The 21829-nt window shown below is 45.2% G+C and overlaps 1 protein-coding gene across 1 annotated transcript; it reads left to right on the top strand.

Moving 5' to 3' along the window:
* Positions 1–4734: 4734 nt before the first annotated feature.
* DRGX (dorsal root ganglia homeobox) lies at positions 4735–21514 on the top strand. Its single transcript, XM_063406468.1, has 6 exons — positions 4735–5090; positions 7659–7756; positions 8025–8126; positions 10729–10901; positions 11209–11321; positions 21249–21514. Exons 1-6 carry the CDS (start codon positions 4829–4831, stop codon positions 21512–21514), a joined length of 1014 nt encoding a protein of 337 aa, XP_063262538.1. The 5' UTR covers positions 4735–4828.
* Positions 21515–21829: the final 315 nt, after the last annotated feature.

Raw genomic sequence — 21829 nt, forward strand, 5'->3', positions numbered from 1 at the left:
CAAGAGGGAGAAGGAAGGCTTACTTTCATTATAAATGGGACCAGGAACATAAAAGTTCAATTACCAGAATGCATTTGCTTTGCACATTTTAAACCTGTTGTAGCTACTGTAACCAGCACATGCAGTTGGGTCTAATTGCTGCTTTCCAGCTTGACCTAATTGATGCTCTGATCTGCAGTCACCTTACCTCTACAAGCCCATGTTTTGTTACATTTTACCCTTGCTTCTGAAATCCTGAAATTCCCATGGGGAAAAATAGACTACAGCAATCTAGACCATTTTTGTGTATAAACTGACATTTCTTTCTCCCCTGTAGATTTCTTCATCTACCCACGAAGAGTGAAAATACAGTAGGCTGACAAAGAGGTTTATTAGTTACCTGTGTGGGGTTAAATTCATAACTGGGTTAGTTACCCAGTTTATTAGTTACCCTGAAATACTCCTTATTTAAGCAGGTATAACTACTTATAACTCACTGGGAGTTTTACTTAAACTCTGAATGAAAACTGCAGTGATATAAAATCAGCTTAGAGATAATTTCATAACCTAATTGGGGTGTTTATATTACAGGACTGTGCTATTCTCAGTCTCTGCCCATAATTGCAAAGAAAGAGTTCTCTGGTGAAGAATGTGTCAGTATTTTCCATGGAAAATTGTTTCAAGAGAAGCTTTTGAAATATGAAAACCTCATGGTTTTAGCTTTAAATAAGCATTTCAGTCATCATAAAAAAAACAACCCTCTAATGTCTCCTGCAGCTTTGATTTCAAACACGTCACATTCTTCATTAAAGCAATCATTGTTAAAACAGAGGGACATAAAGCAACATAGGATTTATTCCTTCATTAAACTGATGATCCGTATATGAAGCCAATTAACATTATGAGTCTGGTGAACATCAAGTGTAAAGAGGTTACAGAAAATTAAAAGCAGTCACCTTGGTCTTTAGATAAAGAAAGAACACTTTTACATTATAAATTATAAGAGTGTCCAAGCGGGACAAATCGGCAAATTTGGTTAATTGGAAAATACATTTTACTGCACATGAATTAGGGTAAAATAACCTTTTAGCTGCTAGCCTTTTTCTGTGGTCAGGTATTGAGAATCACGGGAAAGGAAGCATTTGGACATGGAAAGGCAAGAGAGCCATTTCATCAAACTGAGCTGTTCCTTGAGTTTTACGAATGATCCCCTCAAAGCTCAGTGCTTCCAAGGAAAACATCCATTCAGTGATTTTGCTGAGCAGTTCTGCCTTAGGTTTTGTTTTCATGGGTGCAAGATAAGAAGAGGTGTGTTTGTGTGTGCAGCACAGGAACAGTTCTGCACTCAAACAGACACCATCAGCAAAGTGTCTATCCAGAATTATATTTACTTGGACTTTGTATTGCAGACCTAGTAACTAATATTGATGTCACAATAGTCACAGTAATAACAACAGTAATAATAGTAGTAATAAAAATTAAGTTTATGGTGGAGACTTTAAGGATTTTACATAAAAAGGTTTGGGTTTTTTTCCCTGAGATAGTGTAGCTCTCTATAATTTCCTTCTTATTTTTAGTGCTTGCCTTTGGTAGCTCAGAGGAACTATCAGAGAAATACTAGACATGATCCCAAACAACTTACTGCATATTTTTTCCACTGTGGTCCCAGATTGGCAGGAAAATTCTGCAGCAGGGGGACACGGAGGGCCGCAGGGACAGCTCTGCCGGCAGCCTGTCCCCGGGGAGAGGCGGGAGGAGCGGGGCCGGGGCGCGGAGCGGGGCCGGGGCGCGGAGCTGCGGGCGCGGAGCGGGGCCGGGGCGCGGAGCGGGGCCGGAGCCGCGGGCGCGGAGCGGGGCCGGGGCGCGGAGCGGGGCCGGAGCCGCGGGCGCGGAGCGGGGCCGGGGCGCGGAGCGGGGCCGGAGCCGCGGGCGCGGAGCGGGGCCGGGGAGCGGAGCCGCGGGCGCTCTCCGTGGTGCTGAAGCGCCGCCGCCTCGGGGCTCCGTCCACCCGAGAGCAGCACCCAGCACTCCCCAGCGCTAACTTTTAATTATGTCAGCCCCACGTTTCGAGCATTAAAATTAAACAGACACCGAGCTGGCGAGGGGTGGGGGATTATATATTGCTTAGTTATCTCCTTGTTTTGCAGCTGCTGGTCCTTGGGAGAAAGTTGAGTCTCGACCAGCTCGGGGTTCTGCTTCTATTTAAAAAGCAGCGACTTGGAGCACTTCCCCGTGCTCCATTCCGCCTTCTCCCTCTCCAGCAATACGCTGAACTTGCAGGCTTCAAACTGCTGGGGAAAGTGAGTCTTGGAGCCAAAAAAGCAATGCAGCCCCCTGACTGGAGCAAGGCCTGAGAGCGCCATAATGAAGTTATTATTATTTTATTAGGGGTTCTTATGATAAAACACTATCTCAATCATCTCTTCCTGATGTCAGAGAAAAACGAAAAGGCACATCTGTCTCTGTGCAAAGGGATCCTACAGTACTGGCCCTGCGTGGATTTGAAAGCTCAAGAGGGAGAGACTGTCAGAAGAGATCCAGGCAGCACCTCTGGGTTATGGCCTTCTTTTTAACATGACCTAAAGCTCGTGCTGCTATCTTATCAAATTCAGTCAGATTCAGAGCATTGGTCTATGATCTTGCATGGTGATGTAAAAGCCATCTGAATTCATAGTATACTTTACTGCTCAGAGACTTGCCTGCATGGTGAGCAAATATCTGTTGTCAAACAAAGATATTCCTAAAAGTGTGTGTGTAGACATGTAAACATATATGAAACAGACAGCCTTCTACATCTGTTACTAGTCTGCTAAAATTAGAAGTGAACGGGTAAGATAGGATCAGACCAAATCAATTTTTATCTCAAGTAAAATTATTTTTTGCCTTGCTTTGGTAAAATAATGCTTCACAGGATGGAAACATAACTTCAATTTGAATATGCATTAGGGGAATTTCCACATCTATGCCTAATGTAAAAGACAGAGCAGGTGATATTTCTAAGGCTTATTAGTGTTTATTTAATGAGATCATATGTACAGAATCAACTTTCCAAAGACATCATCTCTTCACTATTTCTGCACCTGTATTGCCTGTATCCATCTCTTTTGCTCTGGTATGAATGTGCTGTCTTTAAACTCCCATCAGATCTAAGAGAGCCTGTGTAGATTTGCTCACCCTTCCTGCACAGAACATTACAATCTTTATAAAATATTAAATTTGTGTAGTCTGCCGGAGAAGCAATAGTTCCAAAATAAAATCAGCAGTCTAGACGAAACATAGACACCAGAACTTATCAACAGTTGTCTGACTTACATCTTCTGATGCATCTTGAGTGGGTCATAATACCAACTTTATTTTCAGTGGTGCATAAATTAATTACACGCATTTAATAACCAAAATATCATTATATTCCCCCTTTAATATCATAAAGGCTTTACGCCAGGGAAGCACTTAATGTGCAGGGGGCCATAACAGGCTATTATCCTTGTGTAATGCTATTACAGAACCAATTATGCGCCATTATACTTGCTTTTTTTGCAGTTTATGTGATTTGATCCAATCCCGCGTCCCTGACTTGAAAATTTCATCTGGGTACTTTAAAGTCTAATTTTCACCCGGGCTGAGGCAAGGGCCATCTCTCTCCGCTGAGCCCATGTCTCGGATGCATTTTAAAAGTAATTGCGAAGGGTCCCGCCGCATATCATTTGCAGACGGGAAGCGAGCATAAATCCAGAGACCCCTCGCTGCGAACAAAATCAAACTTTGCCGTGGTACGATCGCTTGGAAAGGCGAGGCGTGTGCAGAGCGGCCCCCCAAAACCCATCCGGCGGCAATTACCGCTCCGGCAGCGCCGGGTGCGGGCGGCGGGGCAGCCTCGGGGGCACCCCGGGCCGGGGGGACACGCAGGGGGCTGCGAGCCCCGCAGCGCCAGCGCTCTGAAAATAATGGGATTGTGTTGCTGCCGTTCACATTCCTGGCGTTTGCTGAGAAATGACGGTTTTTTCTTTTCATCCTCTCCACCCCCCCTGCTCTGCACACCACGTGGGCCATTTGTAGGGCCCAATAGACCTATCCAAGTTACTCACTGTAGACAGCGCTGGAAATAATCAGATTAAGGCCAATTATGCGTGAGATTATAAAGGCAAGTGCTGAGAGGCAGAGCATGCTGTAGACAGATATAAAGACATCTGGCCACTTCCAGAACTCCACAGAGCCCTTCTGTCTCTCCAGCCAACAACTCACAACGCCTTATTCTAAAGCAAACCCCCAAACCTTACCGGTGATTTTTACTTCTGTTCGGTTTAGGTATGGATTACTATATTCATGTGCCTTCTGGATTTTTTGTTTGTTTGTTTGTTTTTAGTATGACTGTATATAAATTTGAATTGTTGTTTGAGTTTTTTTTCCTTGCCGAGGACGTTGGAGCCCAGTGTGTTGGATGCTTTAAAAAGAAGGCAGCTTTTAGGTTTTATTGCTGTTTCATTTAGGCAGAGTAATTTAGATTTTCTTTTAAGCAGTTCCGTCTTATCTACAAGCATTTTTTTTTCTTTATGTAGCTATTTGCTCCATAAAGAAATATTTGAGACAGATGGATAGATGGATAGATGGATAGATGGATAGATATATAGATAGACAGACAGATAGATAGATAGATAGATAGATAGATAGATAGATAGATAGATAGATAGATAGAAGAAAAGAGAGCCACAATATGCTGTTCTGAGCAGAAAAAAAACCCCACAAAGTTTTGTTGATTCTGCTTACTGTACACCAACCACGGAGTTTTCTGCCTTTGGCTTTTTTAATTCGTTGCACAGGGTTAGACACTGCCTTCTCTTCTTCCTCTGGGATGGGCTTTAGGATTATCGACGAGTTTCTTCAGGTGTTTTCCTCTGGCTCTTCACCCGTTTTGTTCTTTCCCTCTGTGTGTTCAGGTCTGCAGGAGGCACCGGGCGCTGCGTGGCGGTGCCGAGCGGGAGCGGGTGCGGGTCCGCCGGTGCGGGGCGGGCTGGCCCCGCTGCCGGCCGCCGCCGGGCTCGCAGCTGCGGGCAGCGAGCGCCCACCCGGCCGCGGGGCCATGTTCTACTTCCACTGCCCCCCGCAGCTAGAGGGTGAGTGTTGTCGCACAGAGATGTGTAAGTACAAGAGCTGAACTTCCAGTTGTCTGTCTGTGGGCGCGGGGTGCGCTGGGGACGGAGGGAGAAACTGTGACCGAACTTGCGCCACGACTGTCACGTTCAAATACGTGCTGCGATAAGATGCAAATGTATAGATAAGACAACTAAATAGCATCCTTTTCCTTAAGAAAATACAATCCTATCCCCTTCCCCCCATCCTAGCTTTCTCCTTTACCCCTCTTGTCACGTGAAGGAAAAAAGGATTGCATTCTTTTTTTTTTTTTTTTTTTTTTTTTTTTTATTCCTGCTGGAAAGGGCTTGGTTTTACACCCCCACCCCCGTCATTTTGCCACCTGCCTCCCCTCTGTGGATAGCGATCCCGCAGTTGAGCCTCAGGCTAGGAGAGAGATGCTTTTCTCCCCTCCCAGCACAGATGTTGGTGTCATGGCTGTAATCGGGACACTTTCAGGACGTGGTCACGCCTCCTCCCTGTAGCAAAAGGGACCGCATAAATCTTTAATGCTATTTTACAAACATTCTGTGGGAGGATGGGGAAAAATTAGGTACAACAGAAGAAAAAAAAAAGCGGAAAATAAATATTTGGGAGGATTTTTCCTTTGTCTTATTGCTCAGAGACTTTTTAATTTTTATTATTATTGTTGTTGTTGTTGATTTACTTTTTTAAAAACGGTCAGCCTTCAGGATTTCCCCGTGTCACCCTCGCAGATGCCCTCTGTCCCCTCTCCCGCCGGCCGCTGCCCGTAGTGCGCGGAGCATCCCCGGAGCCGCGGCCGCGCAGCACCAGCCGCGGGCGGGCTGTCCCGCCGTGCCCGAGCGGCTGCACGGCGGGGAAAGCCACCCAGCCCCGTAAAATCCCCTCGCCCGGCCACCCCGCTCCTTGCACAGGCATCACCCGGCGAGAAAGGGGCTTTCCCTGCGGCGCAGCTGGCAGGAAGAAGTGGTCCAGCGGTTTCATCCCACTTCGAGAGAGGGTCAGCCCCTCTTTGAACACGGCTTCCCAGGGACAGCGGACGCAAGCCGGTCTGTGCATCCCAGCTGGAATATTCGCTCCCCAAAGTTTTCTTCTGGAGGGACAGGAGAGGGTAGCCGGACTGGGCAGGACAGTGCGAGGGTCCCTCCCGCCGGTGCCACCGAGCTCAGAGGTCGCTTTTTTTGCTAGTTGTTGGCAGACAGCTTTGGAAACGTGCTCTTGTTTTGCTTGTTTGTCTGTTTGTTTGCCGTGTGTTTGTTTCTCCGTGCCTGTGTTCGGCGGCCCCAGACGGGGAGCGCCCCGCGGGCTGCAGCCTCTCCCGGCCGTGTCCGGGGCCGCCCCTCGCTCTCCCGGCTCGGGCAGCAGCGGGCCGGGGGAAGGGGCGAGCTGCCCTGCCGAAGGATGAAAACAGCGTTGGGCATCACTGGAGGGAAAAAACCCAACAAAATACACCTCCGTCCAAAGCCCCCCACCCCTCATCACCAAAGGAAAGAAGAGGAAACAGAAAAGCCCTGTTCGGCCAGCCTTTGGGCAGCCGGGGAGGCCCGGTGCCGCAGGGAAGAGACCACCTCCTGGGGGTCACCGGGACAGTACTTTATTCTCTGACGAGCCTCTCCCAGGCCCACATGGAGTGAGGTCTGTGTGAGGAGAGGGCTCGCGGCCGTATTTATCTTCTAAATGATGCTGCAAGATGAGCGGTGACCTCCAGCTCACGTACCCCAGAGCACCCCAGGGGCAGGTCTGCGAGCGGGGTCACAGGGACACTCAGCAGCGCTTCTGGGGGTTCGGGCACTTTTCTGTTCCGTGAGGGTTTATTTTGGTCTGGTTTTGTTTGGTTGTTTGTGGGTTTTGGTTTGGTGTGTTTGGTTTTTTTTTTTCTTTTTATGGTTTGGGGTTGGTGGTTTTTTTGCTTTGGTTTAAGTTTTGAGTGGTTTTTTGGTCTGTTTCGTTTTGTTTGTGTTTTTTTTAGCCTGTTTTGTCAGCAAACAGAAAGGGAGTGACACATTTCAACACGGGCATGCACGGATGGTGTGTGACTGGGGCAGCCACGAAGGCCAGGTCTGCTCCGCGGAACATGGTTCGCATCCCGGTGGCCCATCTGCCCTCTCCCGACCTCCCTCTGGGGACAAACCCCCGGTGCCCGGCCGGGGAAGGGCAGGGCAGCCCCCTCCAGCCCCGCTGCCGTCTCCCGGGCTGTGCCGAGCCGGTGCCGGGCTGTGCCGAGCCCCGTGCCCAGATTCTCCTCCAGAAGGAGCAGACGGGGCCGGTCCCGTCCGGGGTGCGGTGGAACCCACCAGCGGTCCCGCTGCCGCCTCGGCCGGGCAGGGCCTCCCGCGGGCTCCCTCGGCAGACGGGCAGGGCCTCTGCCAGCTGCCGAACACCCCTATGCCAAAGCTTCGTCTCTTTGACCTTTTAAAGCACAAACGGCCCGGAAAAAGCTCTGTCCCGGGACGGGGTGAGCTCCGGGCGGCAGGACCCCCCGTGCCCGCGGGACGGGGCGGCGCTGCCCGCCCCAGCGCTCCGTGCCCGGCCCTGTGCCCAGCGGGCCTAACGCGGCTCTCGGCCCGCAGGCGCGGCCCCCTTCGGAGGTCACTCCGCCGGCGACTTCGACGACGGGTTCCTGCGAAGGAAGCAGCGCCGCAACCGCACCACCTTCACCTTGCAGCAGGTAGGAGCCCGCTCCTCCCGGCCTCGGCACCCGCTGCCCCCGCTCGCCGGCACCACTCCTGCTCCCTGCCTCCCCACGCCCGCTCCCTGCCGCCTCCCGGCTCCTTCCCGCGCTCCCCGGGCCGTGCCAGCCCCATGCTGCCCGCCCCGCGGCCTCGGTGGCCCCGTTTCCCTCATCCATGCCTGGCGGACACCCCTGTGGGGCGGTGGATCCTTCACGGATCCCTCACGGATCCCTCACGGACCTCTGCTCTCCTTCCCTCCATCAGCTCGAGGCCCTGGAAGCCGTTTTTGCTCAAACCCACTACCCCGATGTGTTCACTCGGGAAGAGCTGGCTCTGAAAATCAACCTCACGGAGGCCAGGGTGCAGGTAAACATCCTGGGGAATTACTTAACTTGGATATTCAAACTGGCAAACTTTTTAATTTTTTTTTTTTTTTATTATTTGACATCATGACTGCAGAGTGCACATTTGGCCAAAGAACGCAAATGAAGACGATCTGTCATTTTCATGATGCACTTTAATAACATCAACATAATGTGGAATATTAGATTAGGTTGATTAATCGGTCATTCATAATTAACTAGTGATAATGTTCTACACTAATTTGTCCGCGTCTCCAAGGTACTAAATTACATCAATGCACATCCATTTCCTTGCTTTTGGAGGGGGGGCGTGGTGCAGAGAAAAGAGCTGAGACGTGATTCTCCAAAGCAGCTATGACCACTGTCGAGCACTGGGTTAGTCAGCTGCAGGGAGCCCAGCTGCCAGGAAGAAACCTTCTGCACCTCTTCAACTTTCCTCCCTTTCCCCTTCTTTCTAAACACTTAATTTAGGCTGCTAAAGAGCCTGCAAAGCGATTCCCACACCTTTAATATAATCCAATAAATACCATTAGCCATGATTACGCTTTCCACAGCCACACTTTTCCAGCCCCTCCTTTCTTCCTTCTCCTCACCTTTTTCCTTGTTTTTATTTTTTCTTTTTTCCATACGTTTGTTTTTCCATATCCAGTCCATATATATGTGTACATGCTCTGCTAAGAGAAGCAGTCCTGCAGCTGTCAGAGATGGATCCCTGTAACTCTTCAGGCATCCACCAGAGTTGCAAACCATTTTTTGAAGACGATTATGCATTCATTTTTATTTATGGGGCTTTTCTGCACGCTGTTCTTCTTTTTTTTTTTTTTTAGGTGCTTGGGGTTAAGACTATGCAAAGATCTAATTGTAGGAAATATAATAGCTTGCCTTTTGTTCCCTAGGGTCATGTTAGTATCTTTTAAAACCCAATGGCTGAAGAGAGATAATGGAATTCACCACAGTAAATTGGGGATTGTAAACAAATTATTTCTCCTATAATCAGATTATGTGATCCTGATTATTAAATCTGAACATGAATCATTGGTCATATGTGGGCAAATTAAACTGATTATTATTTGGAAATGAAAATCTCCTTTTACCACTGCATTGTAGGTACTGGCTTAAAAAATAATAAAAAATGCCATTTTGGCTATTGGTGCCTAAAGACTGAACTGCAAATTGAGATAAATGGGACAATTATTGAGCATTCAGAAGTGGAAGATCATAACTTCTTCCTGAAAGGTGCAAGGGTGAGATAGGGGTGGTGACAATTAGATTGCTGAGGACTGGTGTTTAGCCTTGTTGTCAGCTATTATGCAAACAGACAATAGATGCAAGCATTTGTTTAGCCTGCTTTCATGCAGGGACATGGGGAAACACAGAGGATGGGAGATATGTTTACATTTATACCCCTTGCTCATTCAAATATGATTAATGTGCTATAAAGCAGAGTCTTAATCGAAGATGATGTTGTCAAACAATAACTAAATAGGGAAATAAACGACTTCATCATGCTCTTTCCTCAGAAGCAGGCAAACTGTCAGTGCAAAGTCATTAAAATATGATAATGAAAAATAGCTCAATTAAATATTGTTATAGCTGTGACCTTCATTCAATTAAGACACAAGAAAGTGTCTGCATTTTGCTTTGCATTTAACTGCTCTAAATTTAGAATATAGATAAAATCATTATTCAATGTTTGCTGATACATGCAATTAAAAGGCAGCTAACTAAAATGGAATTGGAGAAGAAGAATAATAATCTCGCCTATACTTGAATTTATGTATTAAAATGTGGATTTCCTGACCTCAAGAGAGGCTTAGCATTTTCCACCTTAAACATGGTTCTTTCAGCATATCGGCTCCAAGGTTATTAGAAAAAAAAGAAAATGTTTTAGACTAATAGATGAAAAAATCATGAATATGAGTATTTGTTTTGCATATGGGGGGAAAAAATGGTTTGGAAACTGGTATTCTATTTTGAGGTCATACTGTGGCCTGAGGTGGGGGCAGTTGAATTACCACATTATTAAACTGCAGAATGATGTTCCAAAATTAGTACCTATCAGCTTCTGGGTCCTCTGAAAGCAGACTGGACATGAGAGGAAGAACAGCCAGCCTCAGCCCTCTCCAGAAAATGAGCTGCATACACACCTTTTCATTTCTGACCTCTCTGATTGTAGCAGCAGCTGGTTTAAGGACTTATATATGTTTTCATTAGAATGCTTAGACATGTATTTAACACCATCCCTATAAAAAGATGTGTTAAAGCGTAGAAATCAGTGAGAATTAAATGTGTCCATAAAGGCTTGCATGTGATTAAATGCCTTGCTAACTAGCACAGAAGTATCAAAACTATTGCTTTTAAAATTTTTGTTGTGACATACATTTTGAATGTCTTTAGACATTTCTGGCTTGTTTTCCAGACACAGAAATATTACAGATAAAAATGTAATCCTAGGACTCAACTACAATAGCAATGGGGATACAAAACAAGAGGAAGATTTAGCCAAGATAGTAAATGACACATTTCACCAGAGTGACAATTTGCAGTCTCCTTGCTTCACATTTGGCTAAACATGGTTTTCACCTAGGATTGCTCTCCTGCTCCAGGTGTGGTTCCAAAATCGAAGGGCTAAATGGAGAAAAACAGAGAGGGGTGCTTCCGACCAAGAGGGCTCCAAGGAAACCATGGCTGAGGTGGCACCTCCTGCGAGGAATTTAAATTCCCCTTCTCCAGCAGATCAAACCAGGAATAAGAAAGAGGGTCTGGAGATCCAGCAGAGGTAAGAGTAGTACATTACATCAGCTGCCTGTCTGTGGGGCAAGAATGCCTCGTATGTGTGTATGTGCACACAGATTTCCTGCTATGCCTTCACCTACAGGTATCAGCTTTAGAAAATGAGGTGTTTCTTGTGCAATCCACTGTTCCCTGTGGAGATGCTGAGAAGCTGGTGGCTGTGGGAGGCTGATATTGTCCAGCCTGGGGTCACATCTAGTTGGATGCTGAGACACCAACGTGTTTGTGTGCATGCACAAACGGAATCAGCTGGTTCTGGTTTTGTAAGGAAGTTGTTTTCTCTTCTCCATCAGCCTGAGCCGATCAGTGGGTCCCACAGGACCTTTCTTCCCTTCCTGCCTGCCGGGGACTCTTCTCAACACAGCCACCTATGCCCAAGCTTTATCCCATGTCGCCTCTCTAAAAGGTAAATTTCTTAATTTGGGGTAAGCTCAGAGAGCATCTCTTTCAAGCTAAGTGGCATGGTCCCACTGCCCTCTGTGGGGAAACCTTTGGGAAATGGTAGATCCCTCTTTCTGTTTAGATTGGTAGTAATTGCACTGACCACTGCTGCACGTTCCAAAATGAGTTTCCCAATGTATCTCATAGCATCATTTGTGGCAAAACTCCTTCATTTTACTCTGACAGTTACTTTTTGTGAGGTCAGGTTTTCTCTCAAGGAGTAAGACAATGTAGGGTTTGCTCCTTTAGAGTTTTTGTTGCATATGCTTTTTTTAAGAGTTAAATTTATTCTAATAAATTAGTTATATACCTCCTTTTGCATTATGTAGTACCTGGCACCATTACTGATGCCTCATCCGCTCTTTGCATGTGGTTTCCTTTGCAGTGCATCTCTGCACAATCCAGACCTTTCTCTTCTTGGACAGTAGGTCCCCTTTGAGAACTTGAATAAAGCATGTTCCTGGGGACAGGGGAGGATACAATGTAATTCCTCATTACCTGAGACCTGGGCTTCAGGAAGGGTACATCCAGAGTCTATGTACTTTCAGTTTCCAAAAAGCAGCAGTATGCATCTTTTAAAAATAAATCACCCACTCATCCATTAGCTGTTCTTAGTCTAACAATTTATAAGACTAAGGGTGTAAGCAGGATGAATTCAATTTATAGATTTATAGGATGCAAAGCTTCAGAGCAGTGCCAAGCACAAAGAGGCACATACATTTACTCTGTGTCCCAGTGTGCTGCAGTAACTTGTGAGGAAAGTTTCTCGGTTAAAGACCCCCCCAATATAAAGAAAAACTTCCTCTATTACATCTCCCTGTATTCTCTGGCATACCTCATGCTCCTTGTATTTCCAGTGAAATCAGTGCTGCCAGGGTATATTCCTGAAGCAAATGTTTGGAACTCCTGAGTTGTATGTCAAGTCCAGTGTCCTGCCCCCTGCACCCCCTTTCCTCCTGTCCTTCACAAAAAGCTGAAGCCAGACACACCACACAGCTACTGCTCTTTGGTAGGTGAGGAACCTGGAATTCTGAATCAAGAAAGGACACAGAGGTGTGACCTGAACCCTAAAACTTAAAGGATTATTGTTGCTTGTAAGTGGGCAGCAGCTGTTTGGAGTGCCTGAGTCCTCTTGATCTCCACCCTGTGAAGTCGTGGGGTTGTGAATTTTGACTTTTTCCATTGGGCAAGAACAACATTTCTGGAGTAGATACAGCTGAAATCTTTCCGGCAAAAAAAAAAATTGTTAATTGATAAATGTAGTCTGAGACAGGTTGAAATATGTGGGAAAAGGCTTGTGTTCAGTGAATAATTTAGATGAAAGTAAGGAGTATTTTTTTCTTAAAGTTTATGTTCAAACACTTTCAAAATTAAAGGCATCAATATGTGTTTTCACTTGTTTCATGTTTAAATGTAGCTATTTTTTAAGAAAAAAATCACCCAAAAGCCAGGCAAAATGAAATAAAAAAGATTAAAAAAATGTTGTGAGGGGTTGGTATTTTTAGCTGGGTTTTTTTGTTGGTGTTTTTTTTAGCTGGTGATTTTTGTTTGTTTGGGATTGGATTTTTGTTGTTGGTTTTGTTTGTTTATTTTTAATTTTATTTATTTGGAAGACTTCTTGATACTCTTTTCTTTCGTTTGACGGCTTAGCCACTAAATTGAGAAATTAATAATTTGCTCTTTTTTGCTTGATTGAAGTTTTACAACCTAGGGACAGAAGAAGTTCTATTCCTGAATCTTTGGTAGATATATGGTAAACAGTCAGTTGCACAGACTAAGAGACAATGTCCCTGAAAAACTGTTCCCAAATGTAAATGGAGATTTTTTATTTATACAATTTGTAAAGGAATGGTCAATTATCAGATGCCTGCACGTTGTCTTGGTGAATGTTGTCAGTTATACATGCAGTTCATTCTTGAAATGTCTGTTTTATATTTCCTGCCTGGCACTAGAAATCTCCAGGTACATGCAGGAGGACTGGGATTAAGTAGTATATTTTGATTTTATGAAATCCAGGTAGAGATTTGCGCCTCTGCATATCCATCTACCAGGAGCTGCCTGTGCCTGTCAGCGTATTGTTATCCTTGCAAGGAACTGTAGTCTGAGCTGCTGCTTTGAGGGGAGCTCTTTTTCTTCTGCTGCCAGCTCTGCTGCTAGGTCTTAGTAATGTCAAATTCTGGCTTTGGGGTTAAGGGGGAAGAACTTATCATTATATAAGGGACCAAATCTGATATATACAAGCAGAGAATAATTGTAACATCTTTCTTGTAGCATTGATATACGGAGTATTGTGTCCTCCTTCCTTGGCTCATGTCCACAAGTTCCTCTTTCTCCATTTCTCCAAGAGTAATTCACTTGGGCTGGGGTAGGGCTGTGCACAGCAAGTCACTGGGCTTTGCTCCTGTTAACTGGTGACCAGGGCAATCTCTAGAGCTTCTGAGTGGACCAAAGGTATCACAGGCCTAATGCACAGTTTAGTTTTCCCTTGATTCAACTCCAGGTGAATGATGGTTCATTTAAACCAGTGTATTGAGAGCACAACCAAGCTCATGTGTCAGTCTGGAGGAGAAGATAATGGTTGTGGGAAGGAGGGAAAGGGTAGGGAGAGACACAGTGTTCACAAAACCTTAATATGACTGCCTTTGTCATATACTCGGTTCAGTTTGCTTGACTCTCCCTTTTCATTTCCATTTGAGACAGGAGTTGTGTGCATGTATATGTGTGACAGTATGTGCCCTTATACATCCTAATTAAGGGACCTAAGCTTGTCCCTTGAAAATCTAGTTGCATTTGCTGCAGATATTATGCCAGAACCCTGCCACAGTCTGTCTGGATGCACAAGACTTTGTCACACAAATCCCATAAAACTCAGCACAGGGCATAAAGTTATGAGCTGCTTGCTTTTTTGATTACCTAGATAAGGGAAAATGCAGCAAGTAGAAAGGTTTTCCAAAATTTTGCAATTTTACTGAAGAGTGAAATGACTGAGAGGTCTTCCCAGTATTTGTCTTTCACCAACCATTCTTTGAAACTACCAGGAATTCTCTGTGCTTTTGAAAGCAAAATAGTTACTGTAGAATCAATGCATTATTTCACTTCATGAAAGGATGCATGACCCTGCTTTCTTCTGTGCAAGTGTCATACCAAATGCAGCTCCTCTATGAGGATCTTGTAAATAGATATGTATTCCCACATTGGGAGAATGATCCTGGCCAGTAAAGGGAATCACATTCTTCAGTACGGCCATAAGAGCTGCCTGCAAAGAAATGAGCACTCTCACTACATCAAGTTCTACTAGGAAGATGGTTGTTTTCTTATTCTTTTGAGTAGACAAGGTGTGCTTTGTTGGACTTATGAGCCAACACTTCGCTGGTGTTGGTGAATAATATTTGATGGATGCTTTAAAGGAGACAAGATCAATACAGTGAATAACAATGATGGTGATGTAAGTAATTAATAATTATTTTAAGCTCTCAGGGACCATTTTGATTCCATCATCTGAGAGTTCTCCATCTTTAGTAAAAAACCTAATACCTCTCTTTCTTTGACTTTGCTTTTCTTTGCTTGGCTCCAGAGCCAGGTTTCCAAAGATGCATAAAGTGCTTAGGTCACAAGGTTCTGGGATCTAATTTGTAGTGTAAGGATGTAACGGTTGAGTTGGTCTACAAGAGACAGGATATCTCAAGACAGCCTAGTCTGGGGCAGGGACTAAGCCTTCAACTTTGCTTTTGGAAAGACTGTGGAGTGCTCCTTAGGCTTGCCTCATGTGGCTCTGGACCCCACATGTGCCATTTCTAGGATATGGGGATATTGTTGGAGTATGAGACCAGGTCTGCTCTGATGAATGAGAAGAAAGCTATTTTCCCTAAACAGTATGCCCCATGAACTCTGCTGTCTCTGAAACTGAGATTTTTTTTTCCATTGAAGTGAGGATATTGACACCACAGGATGTTCTGTTAATAACATGGGCTGGCTATACTATGCAAAGAAAACTGTTATTCAGAATATAGACTTTTCCAGAGGAGAGTATTATCACTGGACAGTTTTTCTCTGATTCTATCAAATATTCTCTGCTCAGTAGTACAACAGCCCTTTTCCTGTCTCCTGTCTCTCTGAAGTTTAGCACATTGGAGGCTGTGCTCAGTAGCAAGCTCTGTTAACTACTGTATCATCTCCCTATGTACTATTCTGTGAGGAAATACAATTCCTCATTTGAAAAATTAGCACAAGGTCATAATTTCTGGGGTATACAATGTTTCCTACTTCAGGGGTTTAGTACTTCACCACTGGCCATGCTTAGGAAAAAGGTTGACTCACAGAGATGAAATTTCTGTGAAATTTTTCTCTGAAATTGCCCTGATTTGACAACTATGCTACTTCATTGTGATGACTTCGACAGTTCCATGATCCTCTAAGATGAAACACTTACTGTAAGCCAGGCATCTGCAGTCCATTTAGCAGATTTAATTGCAGACCTCAAAGATGAAGGGAAAATACTTGTTTTATTTATGGGCTGTAAAACTATAGAGTCATCTGGAGAAGATAGTGTTCTGTGCAGGGAGAGACCTCAAAGTACCTTCTTAATGGATGACAGCATGAATGCAATTCATTAATGCAGAAGATGTTATTAATGGGTGTAAACAAGAATCTCCGTTTCTGAGCGGATGCGTTCTACAATTCTGGTGGCTGAGGCCAAGAGTGTGTCTGTTGTGTTCCGCTGAAATTTCCCCAGACCCCATGATGAGTGAAGTGTATGAGGAGAGAAATAATTACACTTGCCAGGGAATTACTTTCATAATTCACCCACGGCTCTGCTCTGTACAAGTTATAGCTCAGTTGGTTTTCATGGCATCTCCACACCACTGATAGAGAAGCACGATTGCATTATGCACTTCCAAATGGGTATTGCAGGGCACTGTTGATTAGGCTCTTTTATGGTTTGCTCTACTGTGGTTGCTGCTCATATTAGGGAGACTTAATTGCAGTATCCAGGAAAAAAAGTTAAAACATACCTAGAACCACACATCCATTACGTTTCAATTTCTATTATGGAAACATAAAGGGAGTTTGCCCAGTTCCATTGGGCAATTCCCATTGCCAACACTACAAAAGAAGTGTTTACAGACCTAACTCACCCTTGAACTGGTGCTTACTGAATTTAAGCTCCATTGTTTACTGTAAGACTGGGGAATGGGAATAAAACCCTTGGGGTCCTTTATTTTCAGTGTCCTTCTTGATTATGGACTTACTGCCTTTCTCATGTAACATAGCCAATATATTAAGTGGGTTTGTTTGGCATTTTTCCTGGTTTATCTGCCACTCTGACTTCAGAGAATCTACAACATTCCTTTAGCTTGCTGCAGATGTACACACCTTGGGAAAAATATTTTGATTCCCATATCACAGGTCCTAGCTCTAGCACTGCCCTACCTCACAGGTAGAGAGTTTTGGTCTTTTCCACAAATACTAGGAAATACACAGGTACTTGGAGCCATAAGAGCCATGGGTAGGAAATGGGTGCAGTCGTGTTTCTCCAGGACAAATCTTGGTTCAGTTAGTGGACCTCAGCTGGGCAGGGGTTCCTGTTGATGAGGTTGCCAAGCTGACAGTATTCAAAGCTGTCGAAGTTCAAACACAACTGGTTCTGTTCTCCCAGCTTTTTTGTGGGCTTTGCTGCCAGCCTTTCTGCCCTAATAGGCAAGTCCTGGCTTCTGAATTTTTTTTTTTGTTTCAGAGTACTATTGCCACAGATACAGGAGGATGAAATCCTCCAGTTCCAGTGTTGAGTTATTTAGACAAAAGGGCACCTGATGATAGAGCAACTGAGCCAGATCATCAGCTCTTTGTTGTTTCCGCTGGGCATATATAGAGGTCACAGCCAAGGATATGTGAAATTATAATATTTGGACTCTGCTGTCACCTCTGGAGTGCTCTTCCAGCCTCTGGGCAGCACAGGGTATCTTCCACATTTAACCAGTTTCTCAGTAGAAGAAGAAACCATCTAATATAATTCCAGAAGCCTTGAGGATAACCCAAATTAAAGTGGGACCCGCTGATGCTTCCCTGTTTCAGGATTGAGTTCATGCCTTTCTTGTTCTGAACTTCCTGATTCAGAGCCCAAGAAGACTTGGATAAAGACACTTTTATGTTTCCTGCTTTTGACTCAGGCTTTAATAGACAGAATGTTGGTGTCATCTCTGAAGTGCAAGAGGGAGCTCCCTTTGAATCAGCTCCCACTGGTAATAAACACTATGAACTGGAGGTAGTTGTTGACCTTCCAATCCTTACGAGAGGGATTAGAGCTGAAGAAAACCAATGTGACAACTATGAGAAGACAACAGCAATTAGATGAAACATAATATTTTCTCTGAAAACTAAACAGCATGCACTGATATATGAGGATTTTAAATGGGATTTTTTCTATTCTTCCCTCCATGTCGGGTTGTCATTCAGCTGTTCATGTCAAATGCTGATATGCACAAATAATGAAAGAGGAAAGGAATGTGAGGTTTGCCTTTTGGAAAGACTACCTATTAAATTCTTTAGGCCCTTGACTTGAAACACAAAATATATATTTAAAAATTTATATTGATATTTATGTATTAGCATGTGCCCCACTCCTATCCCTCTCTTCTCACCTGAAACTGAGGGATGGAACTGCACAAAAGAATCCACAATGAAAAATGTAGATCAAATATTGTTACAATTTAAATGTGATGTTGGCAGAGACAAGACAAAACTAATTTAATTTTTCCTGTCAGTCTCTGTAGTAGATCAATTAAACTGCCAAGTGGATCAAATATTTCAGACTGTATTTATTACATTAAGTATTTATGTTCAGGCTGGGCATTTAAAGTATGATCTCATATAGGAATAGAAGGAGGTTCAGATCAATCCAGCAGAATTTGTAGTAACTTAATGGAAATCTAATTGTGTATTTTAATTTTGTGTACAGCAGGCAGTAAGTTCCTGAAAGAAAACAAACAGTACGCTGTCTGTATTGCAGCAATTTGATACAAATCCTGTTAAACTAATCTCAGATTGTCACAGATGGTGGTGGGAGCTGGATCAAGATGTAGGGCTGACAGCTGAACCCTCACTGATTTTGATGGGAGCTGGATGCCTAAAGTCCTCTGAAGATTTGAAATAAGTAGGAACAATTCCTTCCTTTCCTGCTGTGGGCTCAGGGCTACTCCAACAAGATGTTAAAAACCCCTGGTGTCTGCTATATATGAGTGTCTCCTCCTTGGTCACTTTTTGGCTAACTGACAGGCAGGTGCAGGCCTTGGGCTCCTGAGTGCCCCACTGTTGTCTTGGATTTGTGCTGGCTAAGTCCAGTACGTTTCACTGGACTTATCATCTGCAGATTCAGGTGAATGTAAGGTAGAGTCAACCTTCTTTACAGCATACATTAAAAAGGAATAGGGCTAAATTCTATTCTGCTCTATTCCAGCTGGGTCCTGGACCAAATGATGCTTTTTACTTTACTTTTTTTTCATGTGTGGCCTGTTTGCAAGTATTTTAACCTCAGTGAAAATGAAAGGAATGGTTTATGGGTGAATTATTGCTAGAGACAGCTTAGTTTTCACCACAGGTAACTGCACCCTCAGGTTGCAGAGCCACTAGGTAATATCAGGACTAATTATTAAGCAAAGAGCTTAGGCTGGTACTGAATACTGATAAATATTTTATTCCTCCAACAGTAGAATGAAAATTATTCTTAGGAGATGGAGCCTATTCCTGCTTTTTTGAAAAGGGGAAGACTGCTTTCCACTTCTCTCCCCCTCCCACTAAGCAATGTCTGTGCCCAGTCCTGCATTAGGCACTGCAGGCCAGCCCTCCCCTCAGCCTGAGAGCTGAACAGCTTTCTTTGAAAGCCTCATTCACTTTGTGTTAGAAAGCAGCAGTGCAAAGGCAGTGGATGCTCCTGCACGCCTCCCAACTCCCACATCTTGAGCAGAACCTGAGGTTAGTGGAAAAGACCTGCTGCAAACTGCAGGGACTCTTCTCCTTCCTGTTAAAACTGTGGCTGTGATTCAACAGGGCAAAAAATTAATTTGTGAGCATGGCTGGTGGTGGCAAAAACTGTAAGTTGTGCTGCGGGAGTAGATTTTATTATAAACCCTCCTTTTGACCTGCTCAAAACAGCCACAGAATTCAAGATTGAGCTTCCTAGAGCTAAAAGCAAAAGAAGCAGAGGATTTTAGTCAAGTGCTGAAACTTGCTTGTGCTTAAATGCCTGGACCCATGGAAATGCTGATCTGTTGATCAGATGCTTTATCAGAGAAGTAATACAAGAGAAAAGGGATCTTCCCATTTATATTAATAAGCTGTCCTTTGTAGATGCTGTTTTTTGAAATACAAAGAATACTTTTTCCATAATGTTACTGGCAACCACAAATCTCTGACAATTGCTGTGGAGCAGTCTTGCCAACAACATCTTAAAAACAAACAACTGTCTGCCTTCATTCCTAGCAGATGGGTGCTGACCCGTTGCTACCAAGAACAGAAGTGTAAAACTCTGTAGGTTATTAGTTCCATCACTTAGTCATGAGCCATTTAACTCAAATATTAACTGCAGAAATTAAAGGAAGTCCTTGGCTTGGAAAGATCAGGGGAAGATACTGCATCGTGTCAGGATGTGTGTGGCTGGGCTGCTTCTTGTTGAAAGGTAGCACATCAGCAAAAGACAGGTTTTCACCAGGGGTGTAAATGAGGATGTGGAGTTAGTGTGACCTCGAAGACCTTGGAAAAAATGGTGACTAATGGTGACTGATTTTTTAACCAGAGAGTAAATTCAAGAAGTAGCTCAGCCATCCCACCCTGCATCCCCATCCTACTCCTCTGACACATTCTCCATCATTGAATAGATGCCTCTAAGCTGGGTACCAGTGTAGCTTTTTGGATGGACTGCATATGCTGCCCAGTGATCAACCTACACTTCCAGGTGTGCTTGTTTGGGAACTGGCCCAAGCTCTAGCATTATCAAAGAGAAACCAGAGGAAGAGCCTGCAGTGTTCCATCTCAGGAAGGCAGCTGGTGGAGTGAGGACTGCCCCTGTCAGTGGGTTGCAGGGAATATTTTGGCTTCAAGAGAGAGGAATCACTTCATCCACTCTCCAGTGTTTTCTTGCCTGTTTGGAACAGCCATGTATCCCAAATGACAGGGTAGAGATGCTCTGGCCCATCTCTCCTCATGGGACTCTTAAGCTGTATCACAGCAGCAACTTTAGGTAGCCTTGGCTCACTTCTGAAGGTTGTTCTCTTTGAGGGGTCACCCCTAAGCAGCACAGAACTTGAGTGGGTAAAGACAGAACAGACTCTTGCAGGTAAACATGGTGGCAGTAGTTGGCAGGACTCTGGCCAAGGAAAAGTATCTCATCTTACAGTGAGGTAGGAGAAGGTCATCATAACGAGTGGAATATTTTCACTTTTCTCTCTGCTGTAATCTTTCAGGCAAAGATAAGTGACAGAACCCCTACACTCACTCACCAAATGCTGCTGCCCACATTGATCAAGCTCAGTGTGCAGGTGGAGGGCAGGGGACATCCCCAGCATGGGGCTGATGGCAGCCACAGAACAGCAGCTTGATATGAGAGGAGGGAATGAGCTGAGCCTTGCTTATGAGGAAATCTCATATGTGATCTGAACTTCACTGCTCACTTCTGTCTCTACTTCCCTCTTGCACTCTGTCACCCTGGATGACTCAGAGCAGAACAGAATATGGGTTTTCTAGCCCTGGTGATCCAGAGGACACCTGTGTACTCACTAAAGGTCCATGTACCCACTAAAGGTCAACCTCATCTCTGTCCTCTTCGGACTAACCATGGGGGGAAGAGATGGTCTCGTGACGTTCCCCAGCAGTGACGGTGCCTTCTCTCCTTCCTCCCCAGGGAGCCCGCTGTGCTCGTGCTGCGTTCCAGACCCCATGGGCCTCTCCTTCCTGCCCACCTACGGCTGCCAAAGCAACCGCACCGCCAGCGTGGCCGCGCTGCGCATGAAGGCGCGCGAGCACTCGGAGGCTGTGCTCCAGTCTGCCAACCTCCTGCCCGCCGCCAGCAGCAGCCCCACTCCTCCTGCCAAACCCGGCCCTGAGGGCAGCCAGGACAAGCAGCCCTCCCCAGCCAAGGAGCACATGGAAGGGGAGAAGAGCGTATGAGAGCGGAGCGGTGCTGGCCCCGCGGCTCAGGGCACTGCCGCCGGCGCTCTGCCGTGGGGTGAACTGCAGTGCGGCCGTGCCCAGTGGGACATCGTGGGGCCACCAGGGACCCGGCACAGCTGAGGGGCCTCTTTGGCTGCCTTTCATGCACCCTTGCTTTTCTTGTGTCGCTGTAGGTTCATTTCCCTAATTTATCAGCACTATCTGTGTTTGGAAACGTTTGTGAAGCTGTTCTTATTCCCCCCTGCCCCGTACATCCCAGGGACGCTGAAAGGCCCAGGATCCCGGCTTGCTCCTGCACATCTTGACTTCCCA

This window comes from Prinia subflava, chromosome 9, assembly GCF_021018805.1.
Source record: "Prinia subflava isolate CZ2003 ecotype Zambia chromosome 9, Cam_Psub_1.2, whole genome shotgun sequence".
Taxonomy (NCBI): domain Eukaryota; kingdom Metazoa; phylum Chordata; class Aves; order Passeriformes; family Cisticolidae; genus Prinia; species Prinia subflava.

Coding starts and splice junctions, on each gene's coding strand:
- DRGX (XM_063406468.1), top strand. CDS start 4,829: ATGGGCTTTAGGATTATCGACGAGTTTCTTCAGGTGTTTTCCTCTGGC. Junction 10,902..11,208: donor GGTCTGGAGATCCAGCAGAG/GTAAGAGTAGTA, acceptor CTTCTCCATCAG/CCTGAGCCGATCAGTGGGTC. Junction 11,322..21,248: donor CCATGTCGCCTCTCTAAAAG/GTAAATTTCTTA, acceptor CTTCCTCCCCAG/GGAGCCCGCTGTGCTCGTGC.